This window comes from Chelonia mydas, chromosome 13 (assembly GCF_015237465.2).
Source record: "Chelonia mydas isolate rCheMyd1 chromosome 13, rCheMyd1.pri.v2, whole genome shotgun sequence".
Lineage (NCBI taxonomy): Eukaryota > Metazoa > Chordata > Testudines > Cheloniidae > Chelonia > Chelonia mydas.
The window spans coordinates 38,514,682-38,537,941 of NC_051253.2; the positions used below are offsets into that span (position 1 = coordinate 38,514,682).

General features: G+C 40.8%; 1 protein-coding gene and 1 long non-coding RNA gene across 9 annotated transcripts in view; both read right to left on the reverse strand.

Annotated features, from left to right (window-relative positions):
- LOC119567900 overlaps window positions 1-5,195 on the reverse strand; it is a 111,373-nt gene extending 106,178 nt beyond the window's left edge. Inside the window, exons 1-2 of one of the 2 annotated variants that reach the window (XR_005227823.2) lie at window positions 5,053-5,195; window positions 4,025-4,309 (exon numbers count right to left, since the gene is read on the reverse strand). This is a non-coding gene — a long non-coding RNA (uncharacterized LOC119567900). Of the gene's footprint in view, window positions 1-1,219; window positions 1,238-4,024; window positions 4,310-5,052 lie in introns of those variants that run through there. The other variant, XR_006285577.1, reaches the window with a different exon arrangement.
- A 4,993-nt stretch (window positions 5,196-10,188) lies between these two features.
- Window positions 10,189-22,740, reverse strand: LOC102934965 (T cell receptor delta constant). 7 transcript variants are annotated; one of them, XM_043527488.1, is made up of 8 exons: window positions 22,431-22,740; window positions 22,243-22,361; window positions 20,486-20,633; window positions 16,555-16,703; window positions 13,926-14,204; window positions 12,578-12,646; window positions 12,031-12,147; window positions 10,189-10,861 (listed from the first exon to the last, which is right to left on the reverse strand). In XM_043527488.1, the coding sequence occupies exons 4-7, from the start codon at window positions 16,682-16,684 to the stop codon at window positions 12,032-12,034; spliced, it is 594 nt and encodes a 197-aa protein (XP_043383423.1). In that variant the 5' UTR covers window positions 16,685-16,703; window positions 20,486-20,633; window positions 22,243-22,361; window positions 22,431-22,740; the 3' UTR covers window positions 10,189-10,861; window position 12,031. The 7 variants fall into 7 exon arrangements, with proteins under 7 accessions (XP_043383423.1, XP_037771295.1, XP_043383426.1 ...); XM_037915367.2 differs by lacking the exon at window positions 20,486-20,633 and adding an exon at window positions 17,510-17,838 and having other exon boundaries at window positions 22,431-22,723; XM_043527491.1 differs by lacking the exon at window positions 20,486-20,633 and having other exon boundaries at window positions 16,555-16,591; window positions 22,047-22,361; window positions 22,431-22,724.
- Window positions 22,741-23,260: the final 520 nt, after the last annotated feature.

Below are 23,260 nucleotides of genomic sequence, written 5' to 3' on the forward strand. Positions count from 1 at the left end.
CCCATTCTCATCTCCTACCTGTACGCACCCACAAGTGTCCCATTTTCTAGCCAGTGAGGACGTAAACATTTTCTACAAAAACATGAGCAATATTAGGGGCCAGATTTTCAGCTGGTGTAATTTATCATAGTTTTATTATTGCCAAATTATGCTAGCTGGGGCTCTAGCCCTAGGCTGAAAATGGTACATTTCAGGACAACAAATTATCTCCTTGTGTAACTCCACTGAAGTCAATATGGAGTCACCACATCCAAGGATTTCAACTTATATGTTTATGCAGAGTTTGGATGGTTGAAACTTACCTGGATATACAGACAACCTTGTCCCCTTTCCAAATGTGAGCTTCTCAGAGCTAGAAATAGTGTTACACTCTCACAGAGAGCTTTACAAAAACCAGTAGCTCACCAAAGATCCTACTTGACTTCTAAGAATACACACAGCCAGGGGGCCAGATGCTTAGCTGGTGTAAAGCAGATCTAATGGAGCTACACAGGTTTACACCAGATGAAGGCAACAGTGTCTATCTGAGACTTCCAAAGCCACCTATGGGATTTGGATGCTTAGTTAATTCCTAGTAAATTTGAATGGGAATTGGACATCCAAATACCCATGGCATTTTTGAAAATCTCTACCTTTCTTCTCATTCCCATCTAATTTATTCATAGTAGTTCAGTAAAACAAGACAAAATCTGGCCAATTTTCAAAAACAGAAATTTCCATAAAAGCATTTTTATTTTCCTGAAATTTTCCATTTTTTATCAAAAAGAGTTTTAATGTCTCAGACTTTTTCCATTGCCTCTTGATTGATTGATTGATTGATTGATTGACCTGCTTCACCACACAATGACATTTTTTAAAAAGTGAACCATTTCTAAAAATAAAATATATCTGGGGGGAAATTTAAATGTTTTGGCTGAGATTTCAAAGTTGCTAGGGGATTCGTGCATCCAGATCCCTTCTGCAGCTCAATCGTTGCTTTTAAAGTTTACATTTTTCTCAGATATCAAGAACATTTTTTATTTAAAATATTCTGCATAAAATTCCAAAAATGTGTAATTACATGTAACCTCTCTCAAGAATGTCCCCTCGTACCCAGCCACCAACCCAGTACAACGTGGTGCTCAAAATATTTGGCCAATCTACCTCCAGGAGTGACTCCAATGGCCACATATGGTCCATGCAAAATCAAATTCCCTCTATCTGAATGTTTAGCGCTTACCAAGTTGTACTTTAAGTCTAGTCCCAGCTCCAAATATCATTTTCCTGTCACCTTGATTCCCACATCTGTCAGTCACTTTACAAAAACCCCTCCTCAAACACTCGGTGTTTTCCACTCTGTCTCCAGGTCTGTTTTTCATTGTACCCCCCCTGGTGATTCTTGCTGGCAATACGCTCTCTTGAATATAAACAATTACAGTGTTTGACTAGTTGCAACGGAAACACTTACTTGGCACAACTTTTAACCTTGTCCCACTCTCAGATGTGAGCGTGAAATTGTTGGCATGGCCACAGTCTCTCTGCCCTTTACAATAACCCTCCCCCGGCTCATCTATGAAACTATCATTTTTTGTGAGCTGCCTTTATTACCTGTGGTGAACATTCTGCCTGGCTAGCAAGCTAGCTGTCTGTCCAAAGAGCCGTTATCACCATACTGTGTTAATTCATTAATTCAGCATGGATGCAAGTTTCAAAAGCAAATCAGGGGCTTGAAATTGGATTTCCAACAACCCAGATACATGTTCTAACCACTGGGCAAGTGGCTATTCTGGGGTCTCTCTCGCTCTTTTCAGATTTCCAAAGGTCTCCATTTCATTCTGATGTGGAATGGAAACAAACTGTAAAACTCACAATTGTTCATGGGCCAGAATTCTTATTTTCTGGCCAGTCCTGGTAAATTTTCACAGCTCTGCTTCATTGAGTGGAGCGATGCCAATTTAACCAGTGAAGGGTCTCACACATGACTTCAATGGAGCTATGCTGATTTATGCCACCTGGGGATTTGATCCATATGTTGCCAGAATTGATTCTAACACCTCTCGGTGAAAGGAGTTCTGACTTCTGGTTCATGCCATCTGAGTTATAAAAATCCCCAGGCTGGGATTTGCAAAGTGGCCTAAGTGAGTTAGGCACCCAAATCATATTTATATTCAAAGGGATTTGTGTGCCTAACTCCCTTAAGATTCTTTGGAAATCCCAGCCTGAAAGGGTGTGGTTGAGATTTTTTAAATCTATCTAAGGGATTCATCTACATATCCTCCTTAACCTTAATGGAAGATGGGGTGGTATTTTAGAAGAACCTATGGGATTTGTATGCCCAAATCCTATTTGAATTAACGAGAACTGGGCATACAAATATCACAGATGACTTTGTAAATCTCAGCCTTTGCTACAAATTATACACGGCTTAATGCAGCATGATCTAGTGGCTAAAGCACTGCACAGGGAGTCTGGACGCCTCGGTTCTGTTCCTGGCTCTGCTACTGATTTATAATGTGACTTGGTCAAGTCACTTCACTGCTCTGTGACTCTATTTCCCCTGCCACCCTTTGGCTGTTTAATCTTTCAGGGCATGGAGCATCTCTCACTACACTTTTGGTACAGGGGTCCCAAGCCCAGCTGAGGCCTCTCAGTGCTCCTGGAATAATAACATTAAAATTGCATTTTCACAGACAGTCATTACTATTTCATTCAGTGTGGCCACGAGTTTGCTAACTTAACCTCCTGGCAAAAATGACAGCCATGTTCCGGGGACTGGTCCACAAATGGACAGCAGCCTATTTAAGAATAAAAGTGACTTTATTCTGGAATAACTACTCTGTTCACAAAGTGGAGTAATTATGCTGGAATAAAATCACCTTTATTCTGTAATAGAATGTCCACATGGGGAAATTATTCTGAACCACACCAAAATAGCTATTCCAGAATAATTAGGCCAGTCAATTCCCCCATGTGGTCCTTGAAGCCTTTGAAAATTCCAGCATTGGTCTCTAAGGTACAGTTAAACTATGAGAAGCAAACTAAGCCATGTTACGGCAGTAAAAAGAAGAGGAGACTCTTTCTTCGGCATTGCAGACTGGGTTAGGTTTTAAATGAAGTTCATACTTGGCTGAATCTTAAGTTTCGTTCCTGATCCAAAGACAAGTTTGTTATGCCCATCAGTACCACCACCGCCTGACTCCAGTTTGCAAAAATCTCCCCTAAGCCACTTACCATCAAACCTTCTTCTTCCTCATTTGTCACTTACTTATGGCCCAGTTTAGATTAAGAGATTTTCCGTGAATAGTCTTCCCAACTTCCAGACACGCTTAACAATACACAATGTTTTTTTTAAATTGCTTTCGGACTTTGGAAATCTGGAAGTATGAAGCTTACTGGAGTTCTGTCCTTACAGATGTGCAAAATGTGTTCATGCATAAAACGGTGAGATTTGTGATTTCCTATGTGATTTGGACGCCCAATTCCCATTAAAGTCTGGGATTTTCCAATAGGTGTCAGGTGCCTAATTCCCTGAGGCTCCTTTGAAAACCTCAGCCAAAATTAAAAGGGAATCAGTGAGTCAAACCACTTAAACAACTTTGAAAACCTCCCTGCAAGGGCCTAATACAAAAGCCATGGAAGTGAACAGAAACTCTCCCATTGGCATGAATGAGGAATCAGTATCTGGGACATTTATAAGTGGAATGGGAAAAGAAGTACAACCAATGCATATATTTCTGTTCTGTCTCTCTGCTTGGGTACTTATCTGACTCCCCATCAGTGCTATATCTGGGTGACTTACAAACTTTAATGAATTTACCCTCCCAGTGTAACCTAGGGAAGGATCATTATACCCATTTCACATATGGAGAAACTGAGGCACAGACAGATTAAGTGACTTGCCCAAGGTCACACAGGAAGTCTGTGGCAGAGCTGGGAATTAAACCCAGATCTCCTGAGTCCCATTTGAACACACTAAAAGAACATTTTTATAATGATACAAATATGTTTATTGCATAAAAAGTTCCCATGCTGATGTGGTTCTTACCTGGCATCTGAAGCAGTCTGATCCATCCTCAAAGGTCAGTGGAGGGGGAGCAACACTTTGTTTCCACAGTGATAAGTCCCTCAGCAAAAACTCTAGAGGTTTATGGGCACAAAGGAATCACTAGAACAGACCATGTTCTATCGAGTCCAATGCCCTTTTCCAGCCATAGTCAGTACCAGATGCTTCAAAAGAAGCTGACAGACACCAGGATGTTATGTACTTGTCTGTCCAGAGGAGAAGTTTCTTCTTGACCCCATCATTTAATGGTTGGTTTGTGCACTGAAGCTGGAGGAGAAACAGAATTTCTGTTTCAAGAAAGATTTTAAGACTTTGAAATTAGTTTTCATTCCAAATTGTAACCCCCAAAATTGAAATTTTCCACAGATATGGAATTTTCAAAACAATTCTATCTTTGGTCTATCAGAGCATTCAAATTCAAACAACTGAAATGTTTCATTCTGATTTTGGCCTGGTTTTTTATCAGAAAATATTAATTGAAACATTTGGAAGCAAAAAGTCATTTTGAAATAAAACACTGAAATTTTCCATTCCAATAAGGTCAGAAAAGGATGCTTTGACCTCATCAGAATGCTCTCTTCCACTTTTCTTCTGAAATGACATTTGATCAACACCTTCCAGCAGAAAGTTTTAATTTTGATGAGACAGGATTTTCTGACAGAAAACCCTTCCATTGGGCTTGATTGACTAGCTCTAGTTTATACCCTTGATACATTTCAGACCTCGAACATCATTCTGGATGTTCCCATTATTCATATCGACGTCCAAAGCTTTTTTGAACACTACTAATATCTTGACCAGATTGGTACCTTGTGGCAAGGAGTTCCACAGGATCATTACATAACCCTACTAATATGATATTCCTTCCCTCAAATGAGACATGGCTGAAATTTATTTGAATGTCTGATTTCCATTAAGCTTAACTGAATTGAGTATCCAAATCCTTGAGGCGACCTCGAAAAATGTTTCCCAAATTCCGTCTTCCATAGTAGTTTTTATAAGTCACTTACTTTGTCATACAGGTAATTTAGCACTTGTCCAAAAGGAAAGCGTCTTCAAATCTCCTCTTAGAACACTGTTATCTCATTCAGCCCTCTTTTAAAGAGGAGCAACCTGTTCCCGGCAGCCAGCAAATTGCATTGTCACTGCTCAGCATGCAGAAGCACCAGCCAGCTGACAAGATGAAAAATGGAAAGAAAAGCGAATAAATGTGCCTTGTGGTATAAGCAGAGAGGATGGTTGTTTTTTCCCCTTTGACCTATTTACTGGAATTGTTCAATTTAAAATGTTGCTAGCAGAAAAATTAAGGATTTCACCAGCAGAGGGCAAAAGAGACCACAGAAAGAAATTCAGTCCACATGGGTGGTGCTAAGAAATGTACACATTTTTTAAGATACTGATTCCTCTCTACATTGAAGTGCATAATCGGAAAATTGGCCAAAGCTGTGCTGGCAGGGAGAATCCAGTGAGAAATCCAGCATATGGAATTTTTAATATTCTATATCACACCAATAGAGTAGTGCTGTATAATAAGATTATTTGGTTTTTATTAATGTATTTTGCTAATTGGGTTAGTTTTATACACAGCTATTGATTGATTTCCATTTCACCCTATCTTCGTTTTCTCGTTCTCAGTCTTTCCCCCCTTCTCCACAAACACACACTGTCACACAAGGCAAAAGCATACCGAGTCACAGATTCAGATATGCACAAGGTCACCCCTACTGACTCAGATACAAACACATATTATTGCACGGACAGACACCCAGGCTTACACACATTCACAGCGACAAGATGTATGCACACTCTCTCGTGCAAAGTTTCTCATGTACACACACAAATTTGCACAGCCTTAGTAATACCCATAGACAAGCACACAAACTGACAATCTACATATGCACACACAACCTCACACAAACACAAACTCACAGCCGCATACAGCGTCACACATAAAGAATTGCACAAATTTATAATGGGAAGGCACACGCATATACACACAGACACACACGTACCCTAACATCCACATGTACGCACACATACGAACTTACACGCACATGTTGTCATAACAATCCACAGTCACATATTCATGTATATATACACACAGTCACACATATAGAGAAACGTCCTTCACAAACATACACACGGCCACAATCACATACAGGCATGAGTAGGTATAGCTGTTATTCATACACATATATAAACTCACGTATATACGGAGACACTCCCAGAGAGAGACATGCACACACAAATGGACATGGTGACCTTCGCACAAGACAGGTTTCAGAGTAACAGCCGTGTTAGTCTGTATTCGTAAAAAGAAAAGGAGTACTTGTGGCACCTTAGAGACTAACCAGTTAGTCTCTAAGGTGCCACAAGTACTCCTTTTCTTCTTAGCACAAGAGCGATCCCTCGCCTATAAAGCTATCACCATAAATTGGCTTCCACAAACTCATGGGGTAAAGTTTTCAAAATCGCCTAAACTGCTTCTTAGCCTAAGTCCCATTGTCAAAAGTGACCAAAGTTCCAAGGAGCCCTAGATTCATTGAAAGCTAATGAGTGTTAGGCTCCTAAATTCCAAGGTGCTTTTGAAAATGTTACCCATAATCCTCTCCCTACACACCCTCTACATATCCTCACATAATCACTCACGCACAAAACTGTGCTCCTTCTTCCTGTCATAATCTCTGAGAAGCAGAGGGTCACAGAAGTTTTCCAACTCTCATCTACCATCATGAGCGAGAGCAGAAAACTGACTCAGACACTTGTGCTAAATGATTTACTGCTAATGCTATTTTGTAAGTTGTCTCAGTTGTAAACCTCTTTCTTTCTTTCTTTCTTTCTTTCTTTCTTTCTTTCTTTCTTTCTTTCTTTCTTTCTTCATGTGCCCTGATCGGTAAAGCCGCTTGCACTCCTGTAAATCCACATTAAACCCACTGGTGACAGTGCATTTACTCTGGGTTTAGACCAGTGTAACTGGTGTCTTAATTTAGGAGATTCGTACTTTCAGCTGGATTAATCAGCATAGCCAACAAGCCACTTATTTCCATGCTGCACTACCATTTACAGGTGTTATTTATTCTGATTTCCTCTAAAATTTGTTTCTCAGGCAAAGGCTTCCTGTGCAACAAGATATCACAGACCCCCTCTGTCCTCACAGTGAAGATGGGAAACAAAACCATGCTATGCTGCAATTATGATACTCAGCAAATGAACCCAGGTTTATACTGGTACCGCCTGGTTTCCAACAAAGCCCTTCAGCTCATCCTCTACAGGGATAATTCAAGGTCGTTTGATGCTCACTTTGTCAAGGAGCGCTTTTCTGTGAGGCGTGATCATGCCAGAAAAGCCTTCCACTTGCTGATATCTGCCGTCCTATCTGAAGACAGCGCTACCTATTACTGCGCCATGCGCCCACAGTGCTACCGTGCATCTGCAGGGCTCTACAGTAACGTTATGCTTGTGTTTACGTGTGAATATATGTCAGGAAAGGTAGGTCTTGTATTTAAGTCTGTGAACTGGGATTCTGGTCTCTTGAGTTCAATTCTTGGCTCTGCCAAAGATTCCCTGTGTGATCATGGACAAGTCCCTTACTCCAGGATTTTCAGAATTTAAAACTTTGTTTAAGTCTAAATCCCTTGGGTGGTTTTCAAAATCTCTGCCGTCATCTTCCTAGGCCTCCACAGCCTATAGGTACAATGAGGACAATGATATTTCCTTTTTTCCACGCTGTGTCTACTTACAGCGTAAGGCCTTTGGAGCATGGGCATGCTCTTACGATGTGTCTGTACGGCACCCAGCGCAATGAGGCCTAGATATGGGTGGGGACCATTAGATGCTATCGAAACACACATAAAAATAATGTCCACATTAAAGACTTCTTGTCTGTGTCAGAAAACAAAGTGATAAAGCAAAGCTATTCCGAATGCAAATTGTATTCTCCTCTTAATGATTAACCTTAGCCTCAATACCTGACCCCGTCCCTCATCCCACTCACCGCTCCCCTTCAAAAATGTATGTGCTTTATTGAGAAACTTTTAACACTTCTGACGCTAGTGGGAGCTCTTCACTTATCAATCTAACTTCCAACCTGGCCATCGGAACAGAGACTTTTCACGTTCTGTGGAAACAGAGGGACGGATATTCATCTGTGTTGCTCTGTTGATTCTAGTGGAACTATAGCCAATTTATACCAGCTGGTGATCTGACCTTTTGACTTCAGTGGGGCAAGTCTGATTTACAGCAACTGGGGGGCCTGGCCCATTGATTCCAGTGGAGCGACGCTGATCCACACAACTTGAGGATCTGGCACCCTGACTTCAGTTGCACTATGCCCATTTCCACCAGGTGGGGATCTGTCCCAAGCTGTCTGAATGCTTTTTTTTTAAATGTGTGTTTGGTGGTTTGTAGCACATGACTTGTTTACAGTGTGAAACCACAGCCACCTAGCTTATCGCTGGTTCTCCACTGGTAAGGTAATTCCCTTCTCTTCATGTGCCAGTATATATTTATGCCTGTATCTGTAATTTTCACTCCATACATCTGATGAAGGGGGCTTTTTGCCCACAAAAGCTTATGCCCAAATAAATTTGTTAGTCTTTAAGGTGCCACCGGACTCCTCGTTGTTTCTATTCATTCTAGTGGAACTATGACCAGTTTATACCAGCTGGGGATCTCTTGACTTCAGTGGGGCAACTCAGATTTACACCGGTTGGGGGCCTGGTCCATTGACTCTGGTAGAGCTACACTGATTCACACCACCTGAGGGTCTGGCACCCTGACTTCAGGTGCGCTCTGGCCATTTCCACCAGGTGGGGATCTGTCCCAATTTGCCTACATGCTTTTTTAAAAAATGTGTGTGTGTGTGTGTGTGTGTGTGTGTGTGTGTGTGTGTGTGTGTGTGTGTTCGGTGGTTTGTAGCACTTCACTTATTTGCCGTGTGAAACCACAGCCCTCCAGCTTCATTCTGCTACTCACTAGAAGCTGGAAGGGCTTCGGGTGAGAAGTTGGTATGAGGCGGAGCATGTGGACATATGTGTCTCTGAGATCCAGGTTACCACAGAAACCAAACCCCCTTGCCTCCCTGCAGCACCTGCCTGTTATCAGACGGCAGCAAAGACAACAATATTTTGTGTGTGTGAACTTTGAATGTCACTTGTTTCTCTGTGACTCTTATGAAAATAGGGGGAAAGGAAAACAAAGCTGGTTTAAATTGTTAGAATTTTTTTAAAAAATATCGCTGCTAGTTTGGAGGGGAATAAATTCGTAATTGCATCTTTGCTTTAGATTTCCTATACTTTGCAAACTTTGGACCTCGGAACATTCACGGCAAAGCATAACGGGTAGAAAGAGAGAAAAGACTGTAAGCAACAATTTTTAAACTGAGAAAAGGAAATACTTCTGCACACAATGATAAGTTAGCTTGTGGAACTCATTGCCACAAGAAGTCACTGAGGCCACAAGCCAGGCAGCATTCGGAAGAGCACTGGGCATCTACATAGAAATTAGAATGTGCCTTTGTAGGAGTAAAAAATGTGATAAACAACAGTGTTGGAAGAAAGGTAAATCCTCAGAGTTCAGGATGTGAGCTAAATTTTAACAAGTGAGGTTTAGGGTTAGGGTTGCTACATACATTTGTCATATGTAATCAAAATAAGAATACAAGTAAAATTTAAATAGATCAGTCATTTTAACTGGGTTTGAATTTATTAAGCCATAAAATAGATTGCAATAGAATATTCATGTAATATCTGATTAAAAAATTTCCATTAAAACATTTTCATTGGAAAACTGGGTATTTAATTAAACAAAATTTTACATGGGAAGTGCCTGCTTTCCTTGAAAATTTTTGTTTTTTTGTTGGAAACCCCAAACTGAAAATTTTCATCTGAAAAACAAAAACATTTTTGGTTTCAGCAGTTTTTGGCCAAAAAATATTCCAAAAAATGTTTCAATTCAGTTGAATTTTTCCACAAAAAGTTTTAATGAAAACGTTTCATTTTTGTTAAAACTATTCATGAAGAAAACAAAAACATGGATAAATCTAGGTCCTAAGAGGCACTCTTCACTTAATATAATTCTGAGTAAGAATACAATTGGCTTTTCCATATGTCTGTCATACGTATGTAAAATAAAATGAATCTCTTTAATTGGGTTTGACTTTATTAATATTTAAGATAGATTTGAATGAAAAATCAATGTAATACAGCTAGCACAAATAAACTGTAAATGTTGTCATTTAATACAATTTTAAAAATATGACATTTAACTGCATCTGTTGAAACTAGCATTTCACATATCTAGAAAGAGCTGAATTAATTCAAAATTAAGATATAATGGAAAAAATAAAAGAAAAACTAAAAGTGTTAGGGGAAAGTAAAATAAAATGAAGAGCTAGCCAAAATTTTGGAGATAATTGTTTTAATCAAAAAGAGGTTTTATTCAAAAATTATTTTTTTCTCAAAAAAGGCATTGTTTAAATATTTTTAATTTTTGTGAAAATTTTCACAAAATGTATTGAAAATATTATTGAAAATATCAAAATACTTATTTGTTCATTTGCTAAAAAGCAGGTTTTTGGTAGACTGAAAAGTTTGATAATGATTTCAATAATATTTTTAATTAAAATTCAACATTTTGTTATATAAAAATTCAGTGAAGATTTTTGGAAAACACAAAAATTGGCTCCATTTTGAACCCTTCAAAAATTTCAACTTTGAAATTTTGATTTTATTTTCATTTTTTGACCAGCTCTAATAAAGAATAAAAGCCAATGAATTATTTGTATCTTCTTCAAACCATTGCTGTCTCCCTTCGTCCAACCTGTAAGAAAAAGAGCAGTTCATGATTGTTGTTATGTCTTATGGGTCAGATTCTTCCAAGCATATTCACATCAGTCCTGGACCAGAACCCACTCAAGTTAGTGGAAAGTCTCCCATTGAAGTCAATGGGTTTTGCATCAGCTCCTTGGGGTGAAATTTTCAAAGGACATGGGGGAATTAGGTGTCCAAGTTTTGTTGACTTCCAAAGGGAGTTGGGCATCTAAATCCTTAAGCATCCAAAATAGATGAGACAGAGAAGATCATTCTCCCCATTTTACTGGTGGGGAACCTAGGCCCAAAGGAACGTAAGACAGGAAGGGCCTTGCTGGGTCATCAAATCCAACCTTTTGCTATCCCAGGCAATGCCATCATATAATCCCATTCATAAACATACCAAACTCCATCTTTAAGCTAGTTGTTTGCCCGAATTGCTCCTTTTGGGAGGCTGTTCCACAACTTCCCTCCTGTGATGGTTAGAAACCTTCTTCTACTTTCCAGCCTAAATATATTCATGGTCATTTGTTCTTGTGCCTGCCCTGTCCCTTAGCTTCAATAGCCCTTCTCCCTGGATGGTGTTTACCTTCCTGAGCAATCCGATCCCCTGTCAGCCTTCATTCTGCTAGGCTAAACAAGACAAGCTCTTTTAATCTCCTCTCCGCTCATAAAATAGGCCCTCCATTCCCCTGACCAGCCTAGGAATCTCTCTGCAACCTGTTGCAGTCTGAATGCAGAGAGATTAATTCTGAGGTTTTCCAGGGAACCTAAAACCCCTTTCAAATTTCCATCCTAAGGGCCAGATTTTTAAAGGTATTTTGCCACATGAGGATGAAAATAGGTGCTTTTTGGGACTTCCAAAAGCACGCTGGGGGTTAGGCACCTACTCCTTTTGAAAAACCTGTTAGGTGCATATGTGCTTAAAAGCCTCTAAAATATGGCTTTTTGTATCTTGCCTAAATTAATGTAGGGAATACCTGGACTTGAACCCAGATCTCTAAAACCTAAAATCAGTGATTGAACCTCAAGGCCTCGTTTCTTCATTTGTAAAAGAGGATGGGAGGGTGGACAATGGAGTCTGAACAACCTTTTCCCCCTGTGTGTAATGCACACCTCTTTGGAGGGCATAAAAAGGTCTATGCACTGCCCTAAACCCCACTGACCCTCAGTTCTTACCTCAGAAATAAAGGTATCTAGTGACCAGGAGCATATTCAAGGCAATGCTTTTCGTTAGCAACACCCTCAAGCCCAGCACAGTGATAGACAGCGCATTCATTTTCTCCATATCTTCATCTGCAAAAATGTGAGAGAGATTGTGGCTTTGAAGTGACAATTTGCTATCAGCACAAAAACAATGTGGTAAACAAACCGATACAGTTTTGCAGGTGTAGAAACAGTGCAGAATGTGCACTGGAAATCCGACTCTAGGATAGCAGATGTCCAGAGCAGATGGCAAAGGACATTTTTTTACATGGTTCAGATCACTAATAGTTTTCAGTGAGTCAAGCCACATTTCGGGCCAGATTCTCAACTGGAATAGAAGCCAATGGAAGCTACACAGATTTACATCATTTGAAGATCTGGTCTGTTGGCTTGATTCACCACTGAAATACAAGTTGACACTGGTGTAACTTCATTGAAATCAATGGGGTTACAATGATATAGAACTGGAATAACTCAACAGTGAATCAAGCCCTAAAATTTCACTTATTTTCAAACTAACCTTGGGGGCTAGGAGTTGATGTTCTGCAGATCTCAACTGAGCTTGTGGTAGGTCCAGGAGTTGTTAAAGCTGAAGAGAAAGAAAATGAAACACAAGTGATGAACACACACCTTCCATGATGAACAAAGGAAATGTCTGAGATTTTTGATTCAGTTAAGTTTCTGGACCGAGATCCAGTTTCTTAGCCCATGTAAATAGGTGCAGCACTTTTGACTTAGTGGAGCCACTCCAGTTTACATCAGCTGGGGCTGAGGCCCTGAAAGATTATCTCCCAGTTTGTATCTATTTCACTTATTTAAAAGAATATTAATGGGTGATGTGCTCGCACTCTAAAAGTACCTACACAGGGAGATTTCTGGCACAGGAGACAAAAACAGAAGAAAATATAGGGTAAATTTTTCACAGGTCTTTAAGGATACTTAGCTACCTTGCAACTAGGCACCTAGAGGGATTTTCGAAAGTGGATATCAGTAGAAATTAAGAATCTAGGTGCATTTGAAAATTCTGCTGGGTGCATCTGTAAATGGCTAAATACCTTTTAAAAACTGTCCCTATTTGATTTAGGAGCCTAAGTCCCATTTTCAAAAGAGATATAGACATTTGGAAGCCGAAGTTTCATTGAACGTCAATGGAGTTTAGGCTTAAAAAGGCCAGATTTGAAAGGTAAGCAACTAAAGATGGAGGTAGACATCGAGTGGCATTTTTAAAAGGTCATAAACTGGTTAAGAGCCTAAGTCCCATTGGCTTTCAGTGGGATTCAGGCATCTAACCTATTAGGTGCTGTTGCAAAATCCCACTAGAGACCAATCTTTATCTTTAGACACAGTAATACCTTTGCGAATCGGGCCCTTAGGTACTTTTGAAAAGCTTTCTCCAAGTCAATAATATCAAACTGGAAATATAACGCAACTTCTCTACAGTGTGGGTAATTAAATTGTGGGTATTACCAAGGGAGGTGATAAACTCATCATCACATGGAGTATCAGATTTTCAAAGACGATTAGGGGATGAGAGTAGCTAATTTACAAATCCCTTATGCAGGTAAAAAAATCTAAATTGGACACAGAAAATTGAGAATCGATGTCTGCCCACAAGTGCTAACCAACAGAGTAGGGAAGACTCATTCCCTCCAGTGCAGGAACTGATGCACAGACTTCTCTGGCCTGGGTTATGCAGGAACTCAAATAAGATGATCATAATGCTCCCTTCTGGTCTTAAAAGCCTATCCTTAGCTGTTGAAAATCAGTGTCACTTCAATGAAACAACAGTGGTTTATGCAAGCTGAGGATCTCAGCCAGTGTTAAAGAATTTACTAGGGGTCATTCTTCTCTGATCCATAACACCATACCTGGTGGTCTCTCTGAGGCGAGAATTTTATTAAACTTTTTGTTGTGGTGTTGTACTGAGCAATGCACATCTTGGTTCGATGTAATGTTGACAACCTTTATGGCATGGTATTTTCTGGATGAGAGGACAGGCTCAATGGTTTCATATAGAACCGGGCTGTCAGTATTCATGGACATCTTCAGTTCGGGTGGGTAGAAATCCCTTGCTAAACAAGCTGTTGAACCACTGGAATCTTCATATTTCAAAATCACGAGAGAAGGCTGAGAAGGTGTTGGGTTATCTGAAAGAAGGAATTGATCATGTTGTTATGTGTGCCAGTGCAAAAGGTCAACTCTGAAGTGTCACCGTTCTCATGAAAAGAAATCACACAGAACATTTTACAGTTAGGTGCTGAGGTTAAGGTTAGGGCCGAGATCTTTTAAATTGATTTGTAATTTGGTAGGCTTCAGTTTTTGGCTCCCCAATTTAGGACACCTTAAGGAGGCCTCATTCAAAATATATGCACCATCCACCCTCTGAAAATCAGTCCCACTTATGCGGTCCCAAGTTGGGCACCCAAAATTACGAGTCACTTTCAAGAATGAAGGCCTAAAACTCCAAATTTAATGTCTGCAGCATCTTCATATACACATGCAGAGTTGGTAACTGAATTTCTACTTCAGCATTTTCAAGTTCAGTTCTCTGATTTCATGAACAAATTCAAAGGTGAAGAAAGAAAATGTGTTTCTTTCTATTTAAAACTCTACCTTCTTTGCATCACTCCAGCAACCCAAAGCAGCCACAAGCCCAACTTAATTAATTTAAGATGGCTTTATGTTGTGGCAGAGCATAAAACAGCTTGAGCTGTTGGGGGGTATATCTATTTGGCAGGAAACCTCTTTTGAACAAAAGCACATCTTGGTTCTATGATCATCTGTATAACAGATATCTTTTCTGTGCTGCAGATCGCTGAGGCATGAAGGGGTCCAAGTTCTGCTTTTATTTATGCAGGTGCACATCTATTGAATTTGATGTGGTAATGTGCATGTCACTGTGGGTGGAATTTGATCCTTTGATAGCACAACACCCAAAAGTGAAGTTGCTAGGCATTCCACCTTTATTACAGAGCTCAGATGAAAAGAAAAGGAGTACTTGTGGCACCTTAGAGACTAACCAGTTTATTTGAGCATGAGCTTTCGTGAGCTACAGCTCACTTCATCGGATGCTGTAGCTCACGAAAGCTCATGCTCAAATAAACTGGTTAGTCTCTAAGGTGCCACAAGTACTCCTTTTCTTTTTACGAATACAGACTAACACGGCTGTTACTCTGAAACCTGTCAGAGCTCAGATGATGTATCTTCTTATATGGAAGTAGTATCTAAGCACCTTAGATATATTCATAAATTGGACTCTGACCTAACTCAAGTTAAAGTAAAAGAATCCCATTTTGTGAAAATAGACCTGTGAATTAATGAACTTTTAGCATCATTTTACAGATTGGAAACTGAGGAACAGTGGGATGAAGTCACTTCACCAAACCACACAGCAAGTCAATGTCAGAGGAAGTTTTAGAACCAAGATTGCCTTAGTCCCAGACCAACCTCTCTTGTGCTTTCTTTTCCCATCTGTAAAATGGGGGTAATGGCCATTCCTTTTTCCTACAACTTTGTCTAGTCTATAGCACAAGTCCCATTGGTTGGGCTGGGATCTTGATTGTTGACACTGGATGGAAGAAGAAGAAGAAGTAGATGTGTGTACTGCATGGCTAAGCAAAAACTAAGGGAGGAAGTGATAACTCTTTGAAAACAGACAAAGGGACTCCCTAACATGGGTGGGAATAAGAAAAATGTTCAGGATTTTTATAGGAATCTAGTGAGAGGAAACTTGGATAAATTAAGAAAATATTTTTTGTCTGGGTAATTAAGTATAATGCTCACACGGAGAACAAAGAGACTATGGAATATGCTCCCTAGGAAAATGGTAATTATATCAATTTATATTAGAAAACAAAAGTACCTGCTATAAGATTTTTCTGTGCTACAGATTAGAGATGTCAAACCATCACCCACACTGGAAGAGAGTTTTGCATTTTGTCACGGGATATAAATATGAGACAGCAACGTGACAGCAATAATTCCAGATAATGTTCAGGCAAAGAATGAACTGACACAGAACTAAACTTCTCATCTTAACTCCAATCATATCTTCAAGTTCTAATCATAATGGACCAAATCCTCAGGTACTATAAAGCCACAGTGTTCCATTGACCTCTATGGAGCTATGCCAGTTTACATTAGCTGGGGATCTGGCCCACCAATGCAAATGGTGCTACAGACGATTCATGCCCTCTGGGGATCTGGCCCACTGACTCCAATGGATCTACAGCCAATTTACACCAGTGAGGTATCTGGCTGCAGTGACTTAGTGAAAGAATGCTGGTTCAAACCTGCTGAGGATTTGGATCCATTTTACTAAAACATAGTTCCCCAGACACACAGTTATTTGTAATCATGTAAAGATGGCTTCATAAAACAGGAATGTATAATATTTAGATTTTAAAAATTAATACATTGTGATTTTTCAGATTCTAATAACATATAGAGTATAAGAATTCTCTTTCCATGTTTAAATGGTTTACTTCAAGAACTTACTTGGATCTACTGTAACTTTTGTCCCAGGAGAGTCAAACTCCACAGTGATACACTTCTTTACAAAGTTGTCGTCTCTCTCTATGGCTGTGGCAGGGTATGAAGGGAGGTGACTTCTCAAAACTCCATTCATTCCGATTTAATTCAGTTTGCTGCAGCAGGAAGGATGAATTTTATTGAGCAAAATAAAGTATGCTCCTAAAAATCTATGCAAATATCTTTACATCTCCTTATTGAGTATAGTAAGCCATTGAATTGTCAGACCAAGCAAAGGAGACCACAAGATAAATATTAATCTTGTTAATTAACTAGTCCAGTCCTTTCACATACACATTCACCACTCTCCTAGGAAAGTGACTGTTCTTCCCTTCCATGTCTTGTATTACTGCCTTTACCCATCCCAAAACAAAATATCTGAGGGGAGATTCTCTTAAAAAGTTAGTTGAGTCATTCCTTCTGTTTGAATTTTTCAAATTAACCATAAAAAGCCATGTGCTTTCTGCCTCTTACCAAGGCCACAGTATATTCATTTTGAAGATATCAGACCAAGGGTAAAAAAGTCAAAACTATCTAAGCCTAAGTATCATTTTCAAAAATGACTTAGCACTTTCAGGGTCACATTTTCAAAAACACCTAAGTGAGTTAGGCAGCTAACTCTCATTCATTTTAATGGCAGTTAGCTGCCTAAATTGCTTAAGTGTTTTTGAAAATCCCACTAGGCACCAATCGGCATCTTAAAGTGCCTAAATACATTTTTGAAAATGGGACTTAGACTTCTAGGTCATTAGGTGTCTTTTGAAAATTTTACCCCAGAACTCTGGTTGCTCTAAATCAGCACAGCTGTGGTGAAGTCAATGGAGCTCTGATGATTTATGCCCCTTGAGAAGCTGGCCCATCAATTCCAAATTATTTAGTTTAAAAGTATCAGATAGAATTACAGCTGAGCACTTTGTCTAACCTGGGAGAGTCTTCCCAAACACTTCTAATACTGAGATTTTTTAAAAAGAAAATGGCTTTGAGACTCTCGTATCCTTTTCCCGAGGATTTTACGATTGGGGCTAGTCCCTCGTCTGCTGTACACTGCCATAGCACAGTTTACACCAGATCTGGAATCTGTCCTTTTAGGTCCCAGTGTGAGAAAGAGGAAGTGGTATCAGCTGCTCATGGGCAGAGAAGCCTGACAGCCTGTTGTCGGTGTAACGTTCTCTAGACCAGTTCTATGATCTGTCGTGTGAAGTTCTGGAAGCAATGTTCCCATGCTGTGCTGACTCTTTTGATGCACGTATTCTGGAACCAGATTAAACAAACTGTAAATTCAAAGGCTTTTCTAAAACGTTTTCACTCTAATCCACCCAGAGACTCTTTTCTCTGACTCTGAACAAATACTTGCTCTTAGCTAGGAAACCAAAATACATAGATGAGATGAGACTTGCAAACAACAAATGCCAACAAACTCTTATTGAAAGGAGAGAATTCAGGAGAACCTGAGAGGTGGAGATTCTGACTGAACCAAGCATAGGATTGATTTTAAAAGATACTTTTGAAAATGGGACCTAGAGGCTCCTAAATCACTTGGTACTTTTGAGAAACATACCCTCATGCTCTTTATACCTCATTTTCCCATGTGCCAACGGGAGTAACTTGCAATGTTGTTGTAGACGTGTTGGCCCCAGGGTATGAGGGAAACAAAGTAGGTGAGATAGTCTTTTATTGGACCAGCTTCTGCTGGTGGGAAGTACAAGCATTAGAGCTTCACGGGGTTACTGACAGGAGCACTGTGAGGATAAATATGTTAAAACAGATACTATGCTAATGTGACCCATATAAATACCTTAGATAAATTTTCTAGGGCATAAGTGAGTTCAGCACCCAACTCCTACTGGATTTCAATGAGATTAAGGTGCCTAACTCACTTTAAAAATACCCACCTTGATGTTTGTGGTTAAATATTTGATTTTATGAACTTCACAATGGAGGTCTGTAGCGATAAAAGAATCCATAGATATCTTCTGTCTTCACAATCTGAAATGTTTAAGCTTCCAGTTCTGTTCTTCCTCCCCCTCTCCAGCTCTTTGCTCATATTGTGCCATACTTCTCAACTAATCTCATTTTGGATGGCATTATCAAAGGTGCGAGTTGGGCACCAAACTCATTAGGCTCCTTTGAAAATCCTAACCATGTGGCCAGATTTTCCAATGTACTTAGATGCCTAAAGATGCAGATAGACATCTAATGGGATTTTCAAAGGTGTCTAAATAGGCTAGATGCTAAATAGTTTTGATTTAAATAGCAGTTAGCTGCCTAACCTACTTAGACTCTTTAAAAATCTCACTAGGACCTGGATCCTCAAAGATATTTATCACCTGACTCCCATCTGCATCTGTAGGGATCTACGTACATTGGGAAATCTGGCCCATAATGAATATGGTATAGTGGCTAAAATTAGCCCTAAATTATCAGCCCCAATTTGCATCCCAATGTATAAAGCAAGATATAATGAGAGTCATCATTTTAGAGTCTAAAAAGACCCATTTTTTTAGTTCTTAATCTGGATTCTTCAGTAAAATCCAATGTATAAGGCATTCACATTTGCATGTACCTATTCATTGCACACCAAATCCTGAATAGATGTGCATGCAAATGAAATTCCTCTTACACAGATGGACCCAGAGTTTCTTTAATTTTTTTCTTTCTTTTCCTTCAAGAAAACTGGAATTTCTCTGCTTTTTCTACCATGATTTTCTGGCTTCTCCAGCAGAAATCTGCTCTGCTAAGAACCACAAGTCCAGGTTCTTGTCTGAGCTGCCTTCTGCATACTGTGTCCCACATGCAGTAACACTCAGCAGGGTCTTTACATCTAAGGGTAGTCATATGCAAGTACACCGTGGCCACTGGGAGCTGGGAGCGGCCGAACCTGCGGATGCTCAGGTAAACAAAGCATCTCGTGGCCCCACCAGGGGCTTACCCTGAACAAGCTGCAGTCCAGGTTGAGAACCCCTGCTTTATTTTGTACCTTGCTCCCTTTCCCTTTGTCTATTTATTTGGTTTTCCCATTTAAAAGCCAAGCTCTTCAGGGTTGTCTGTTGCTATGGGTCACATTGTGGTATCCTTACAATAAGTTGTTCCTTATTCCACAAGCCACCACCTTGCCCTTCGGGGAACAATTCACCCAGGTAGAGGCTATTGCAGGCTGGCCCTCTGTGGCATTTGTTTGTTTAAACAGAACAAAGCACAAGCACGACTCTGTATTGTTTATATTAGATGACTAAGTAGATAGAGGCCTGCACAGGTCACATCTAATATGGCAAAGCCCACCAGTCCTTGCCTCTTGTTTAAGAAACCCACTAATACATTGCATGTTCTTTTCTGTCCCCTCTCCCATGGTGGACACATCCCCATGCATCTTCCAAGACCTCCCTTTGCCCCCATTTTGAATCACAATTAAGTTCCTTTGGCAGGAGTCCCTACAAGGCCAGGTGGTGAGAGGGCCTTGGTTTCTGTTGTCCCTTGGAGACTAATAGTGGATGGAGCGGGGAATGAAGTGCCACAAGGGGAAAGCTGGTACTAGGGGGAAGGGAATCCAGGATCCAGGTCAGGGAAGAAAGTGGATGGAACCAGGTAACCTTTTACTATTGTTAAAGCTGAGCGGATTGTCTGAGCTGGTTTCCTTTGGGATTTGCTACTGTGCAGGTCTTCAGCCTCCACGGCAGAAATCTTCTGCAGTAAAAAACCATTCTCGTCTGAGCGCAGACTGCCTGGCGGTCACTGTGTCCAACATGCGTAATACTCAGCAGCATCTTCAGGTCCTCAGGTTAGTTTATGTGCAAATACAGCAGGTTACTGGGGATTGTCCCTGGAGACAGTAAATTGGCCTTTCACTGAATCAGCGTATTTTTTGTATCTCCAGCCCAATAGCTAAATGGTTGATACTCACTCCAGTCCCTTTCCAAGCATATAGGGTATCAGGTCATCCCATAATCATCAAACTGAATCCAGAGGTTTGCAGGAGAATCCGGAGAGAGCCCCCGAGCATTATAACTTCTTCCACCAGACGCCACAATTTCTAATTTTGAACTGACTCCCTGGGTAGAAAAAAAGAGACTTAAGACTTCTCTAATAATACTTGGGCATCTCCATGTCCCTAGGGATTAAATCACCTGTGGAACCAATAGAAAGGATGCAATACGAGCCATATATAGCATATCTCTTATTCTGAGGAGAGTTTTCAGGGGAATTTGCTGTTAATTGCACGGACACAGGGGATGCAGATTGTGTAGATTTTCTCTCCAAGAGCTTGCAGTGTCAGGGGAATCACAGGGCTTTAACGGGAAGTTTCAGTTATGCATTTTGCACAGGTTCCATTTATAAAAGTCAGATGAACTCCCGCCCAGGAGACCAGCATTTTATATATCACAGTTTGGTGTTGCTTGACTGAGGGGGAAAAATAATATTCATGGAGTTAACCACAGGTGGCTCAGGTTCCCATGGGCTGACTACTTTGCCTTCTGTCCTAGCCTGGTCCCCCTCCCCTTTTCTTTTCTTTTCTTTTCTTTTCTTTTTCTTTTCTTTTCTTTGTTTTTTGTTTTTTGGTCTGTTCAAGATGTAAGCTGCTTGGGAGAAGGTCTGTCCATTACTCTGGGTCACACTGTGATCCTTCTACATTGGTAGTACTTTATCCCCAAAAATACCCACCTTCCTTCACTGGAACTATTCAGCCTGATTAAGGGTGTTGCCGTTCAGTCCTGTATGGTTTTATTAACAGCTCAAAGCGCAAGTACTAGTATTTATTATTTTACATATAATAGCCACTCAGTAGGGAGAGAGACATGTGGGTGAGGTAATATCTTTTTGTGGACCAATTTCGGTTGTTGACAGAGACAAGCATTTGAGCTACCCAAAGCTCTTCCGCAGGTCCTGGTAGCCTCAAAAACTTGTCTCACTTTCCAACAGAAGTTGGTCCAATAAAAGATGTGTCCTCATCCACCTTGTCTCTCTAATATCCTGGGACCAACACGGCTACAAAACAAAGCATACAACCAGATAGATAGTGGGCACAATCTAGTATGTCAGAACACCCAGTCCTTGTGTCCTGTTCAAGAAAAACATAAAACCGTGTATATTCTCTTTAACCCCAGCCAATGTTGGAGACATCCCCCCACAGCCTTGCAAGATCTCCTTCTGCCCCCAATCATGAAGCACAGGTGAGCCCCTTTGGTGAGAGTTGTGGGCAGGGGGTGTAGGGGAACTCAGGTGCTCAAGAGGACAGGAAAGAGCTGGTGCCAGGGGAAAAGGAAATGTTTTCTCGTATTCAGTTCCAGAGAAAGAAAGTGGATGGAAGCAGTAACCCTGTGCTATTGTTAACGCAGAGTGGATTGTCTTCACCTGTTTTCTATCAGATTTTCTAGCGTTCAGGCCTTCAGCTTCCTCAGCAGAAATCTGCTCCCCCAGCCACAAGTGAAGGTTCTTGTCTGAGCTCCGACTTGCCTTCTGCACACTGTGTCCCACGTGCAGTAATACTCAGCAGCATCCTCAGGTCTCAGCTCAGTCATATGCAAATGCACCAGGGCCCCTGGAATTGTCTCTGGAGATGGTAAAATCGCCCTTTCACAGACTCAGAGTAACGTATTGTATCCCCGCTTTGCTGCTAATCGTGGCAACCCACTGCAGTCCTTTCCCAGGAGCGTGTCTTACCCAGCTCATGCCATAGGAACTAAAGGTGAATCCAGAGGTTATGCAGGAGATCCGGAGAGAGTCCCCGAGCATTTTAACTTCTCCACCGGATGCCTCAAATTCATAGTTTGTCTGGACTCCTGGATGGAAAAACAGACAGTAAGACTCATAAATAAAAGAACCTCCAACGTCTTTAGCAATTCAATTACCTTTGAGAGCAAATAGAATGGATGCAATGCTGAGCCAGTGTTTCATCTTTCTGATGCTGGGGAGAGGTCCCAGGGGTTAGCCGGTAACTGCACGGACCCGAGGGGCTGTGGGTTGTGTCTCCGAGAGCTGCAGGGTCAGGGGACTAGCCAGCGCTAAGCAGGAAATGTGGCTATGCAATTTGCATATTCCCCTGTTTATAAGATAAATGAACTCCACCCAGAGTGAGCTGAGTTTCAGAGACTCTGGGCTGCATGCTGCTTAGCTCTTTGGTGGAAAGTACTAGGAACAGACCTAACAATAGGTGTGTACCAAAAACTCTGCCCACTTTGGTTTGTGCTGTAGCCAATTCCACCTCCCTTTTCCTGCCTTGTCTATGTAGACTATAAACTCTTCAGGGCAGGGGCTGTCTCTTACTCTCTGTCTGTGCTGCTCCCAGCACAATAGGGCCCAGATCTCAGTTACTCACTGAGTATGTTCAGTGCCCAGCACCATCAGGGCACCAATCTCTAGGTAGGACCAAAATAGACATGATAAATAATGGCATTCTAATTCTGGATTTCTTACTCAGTTCTTCCTGGACTGAAAACTCTTTGGGGAATAGAGTGCCTCATTTTCGGGGCAGAAAATCCTGACTAGAACTAGGAAGAGACTGAGATTTTAGAAAATACCTCTCGGATTTAGAAGTAACAATTTCTATTCCGAGTCAATGGGATTTGTACTCCTAAATCCCCAGTGTGCTTCTGAAACTCTTTGACTCTTGGCAAGCATCTCCAGCTCCTTTGTGCTAAGGCAGCTCAGCCCTGCCTAGAGCAGGGTGAGGGTTGGGCTT

Excerpts from the sequence above, each read along its gene's own strand:
- LOC102934965 (XM_043527488.1), bottom strand. The coding sequence starts at position 16,684 with ATGAATGGAGTTTTGAGAAGTCACCTCCCTTCATACCCTGCCACAGCC. Across the intron at positions 14,205-16,554 it reads AAAAGTTACAGTAGATCCAA|ATAACCCAACACCTTCTCAG; the intron begins GTAAGTTCTTGA and ends TCCTTCTTTCAG. Across the intron at positions 12,148-12,577 it reads ATCAACTCCTAGCCCCCAAG|ATGAAGATATGGAGAAAATG; the intron begins GTTAGTTTGAAA and ends ACATTTTTGCAG.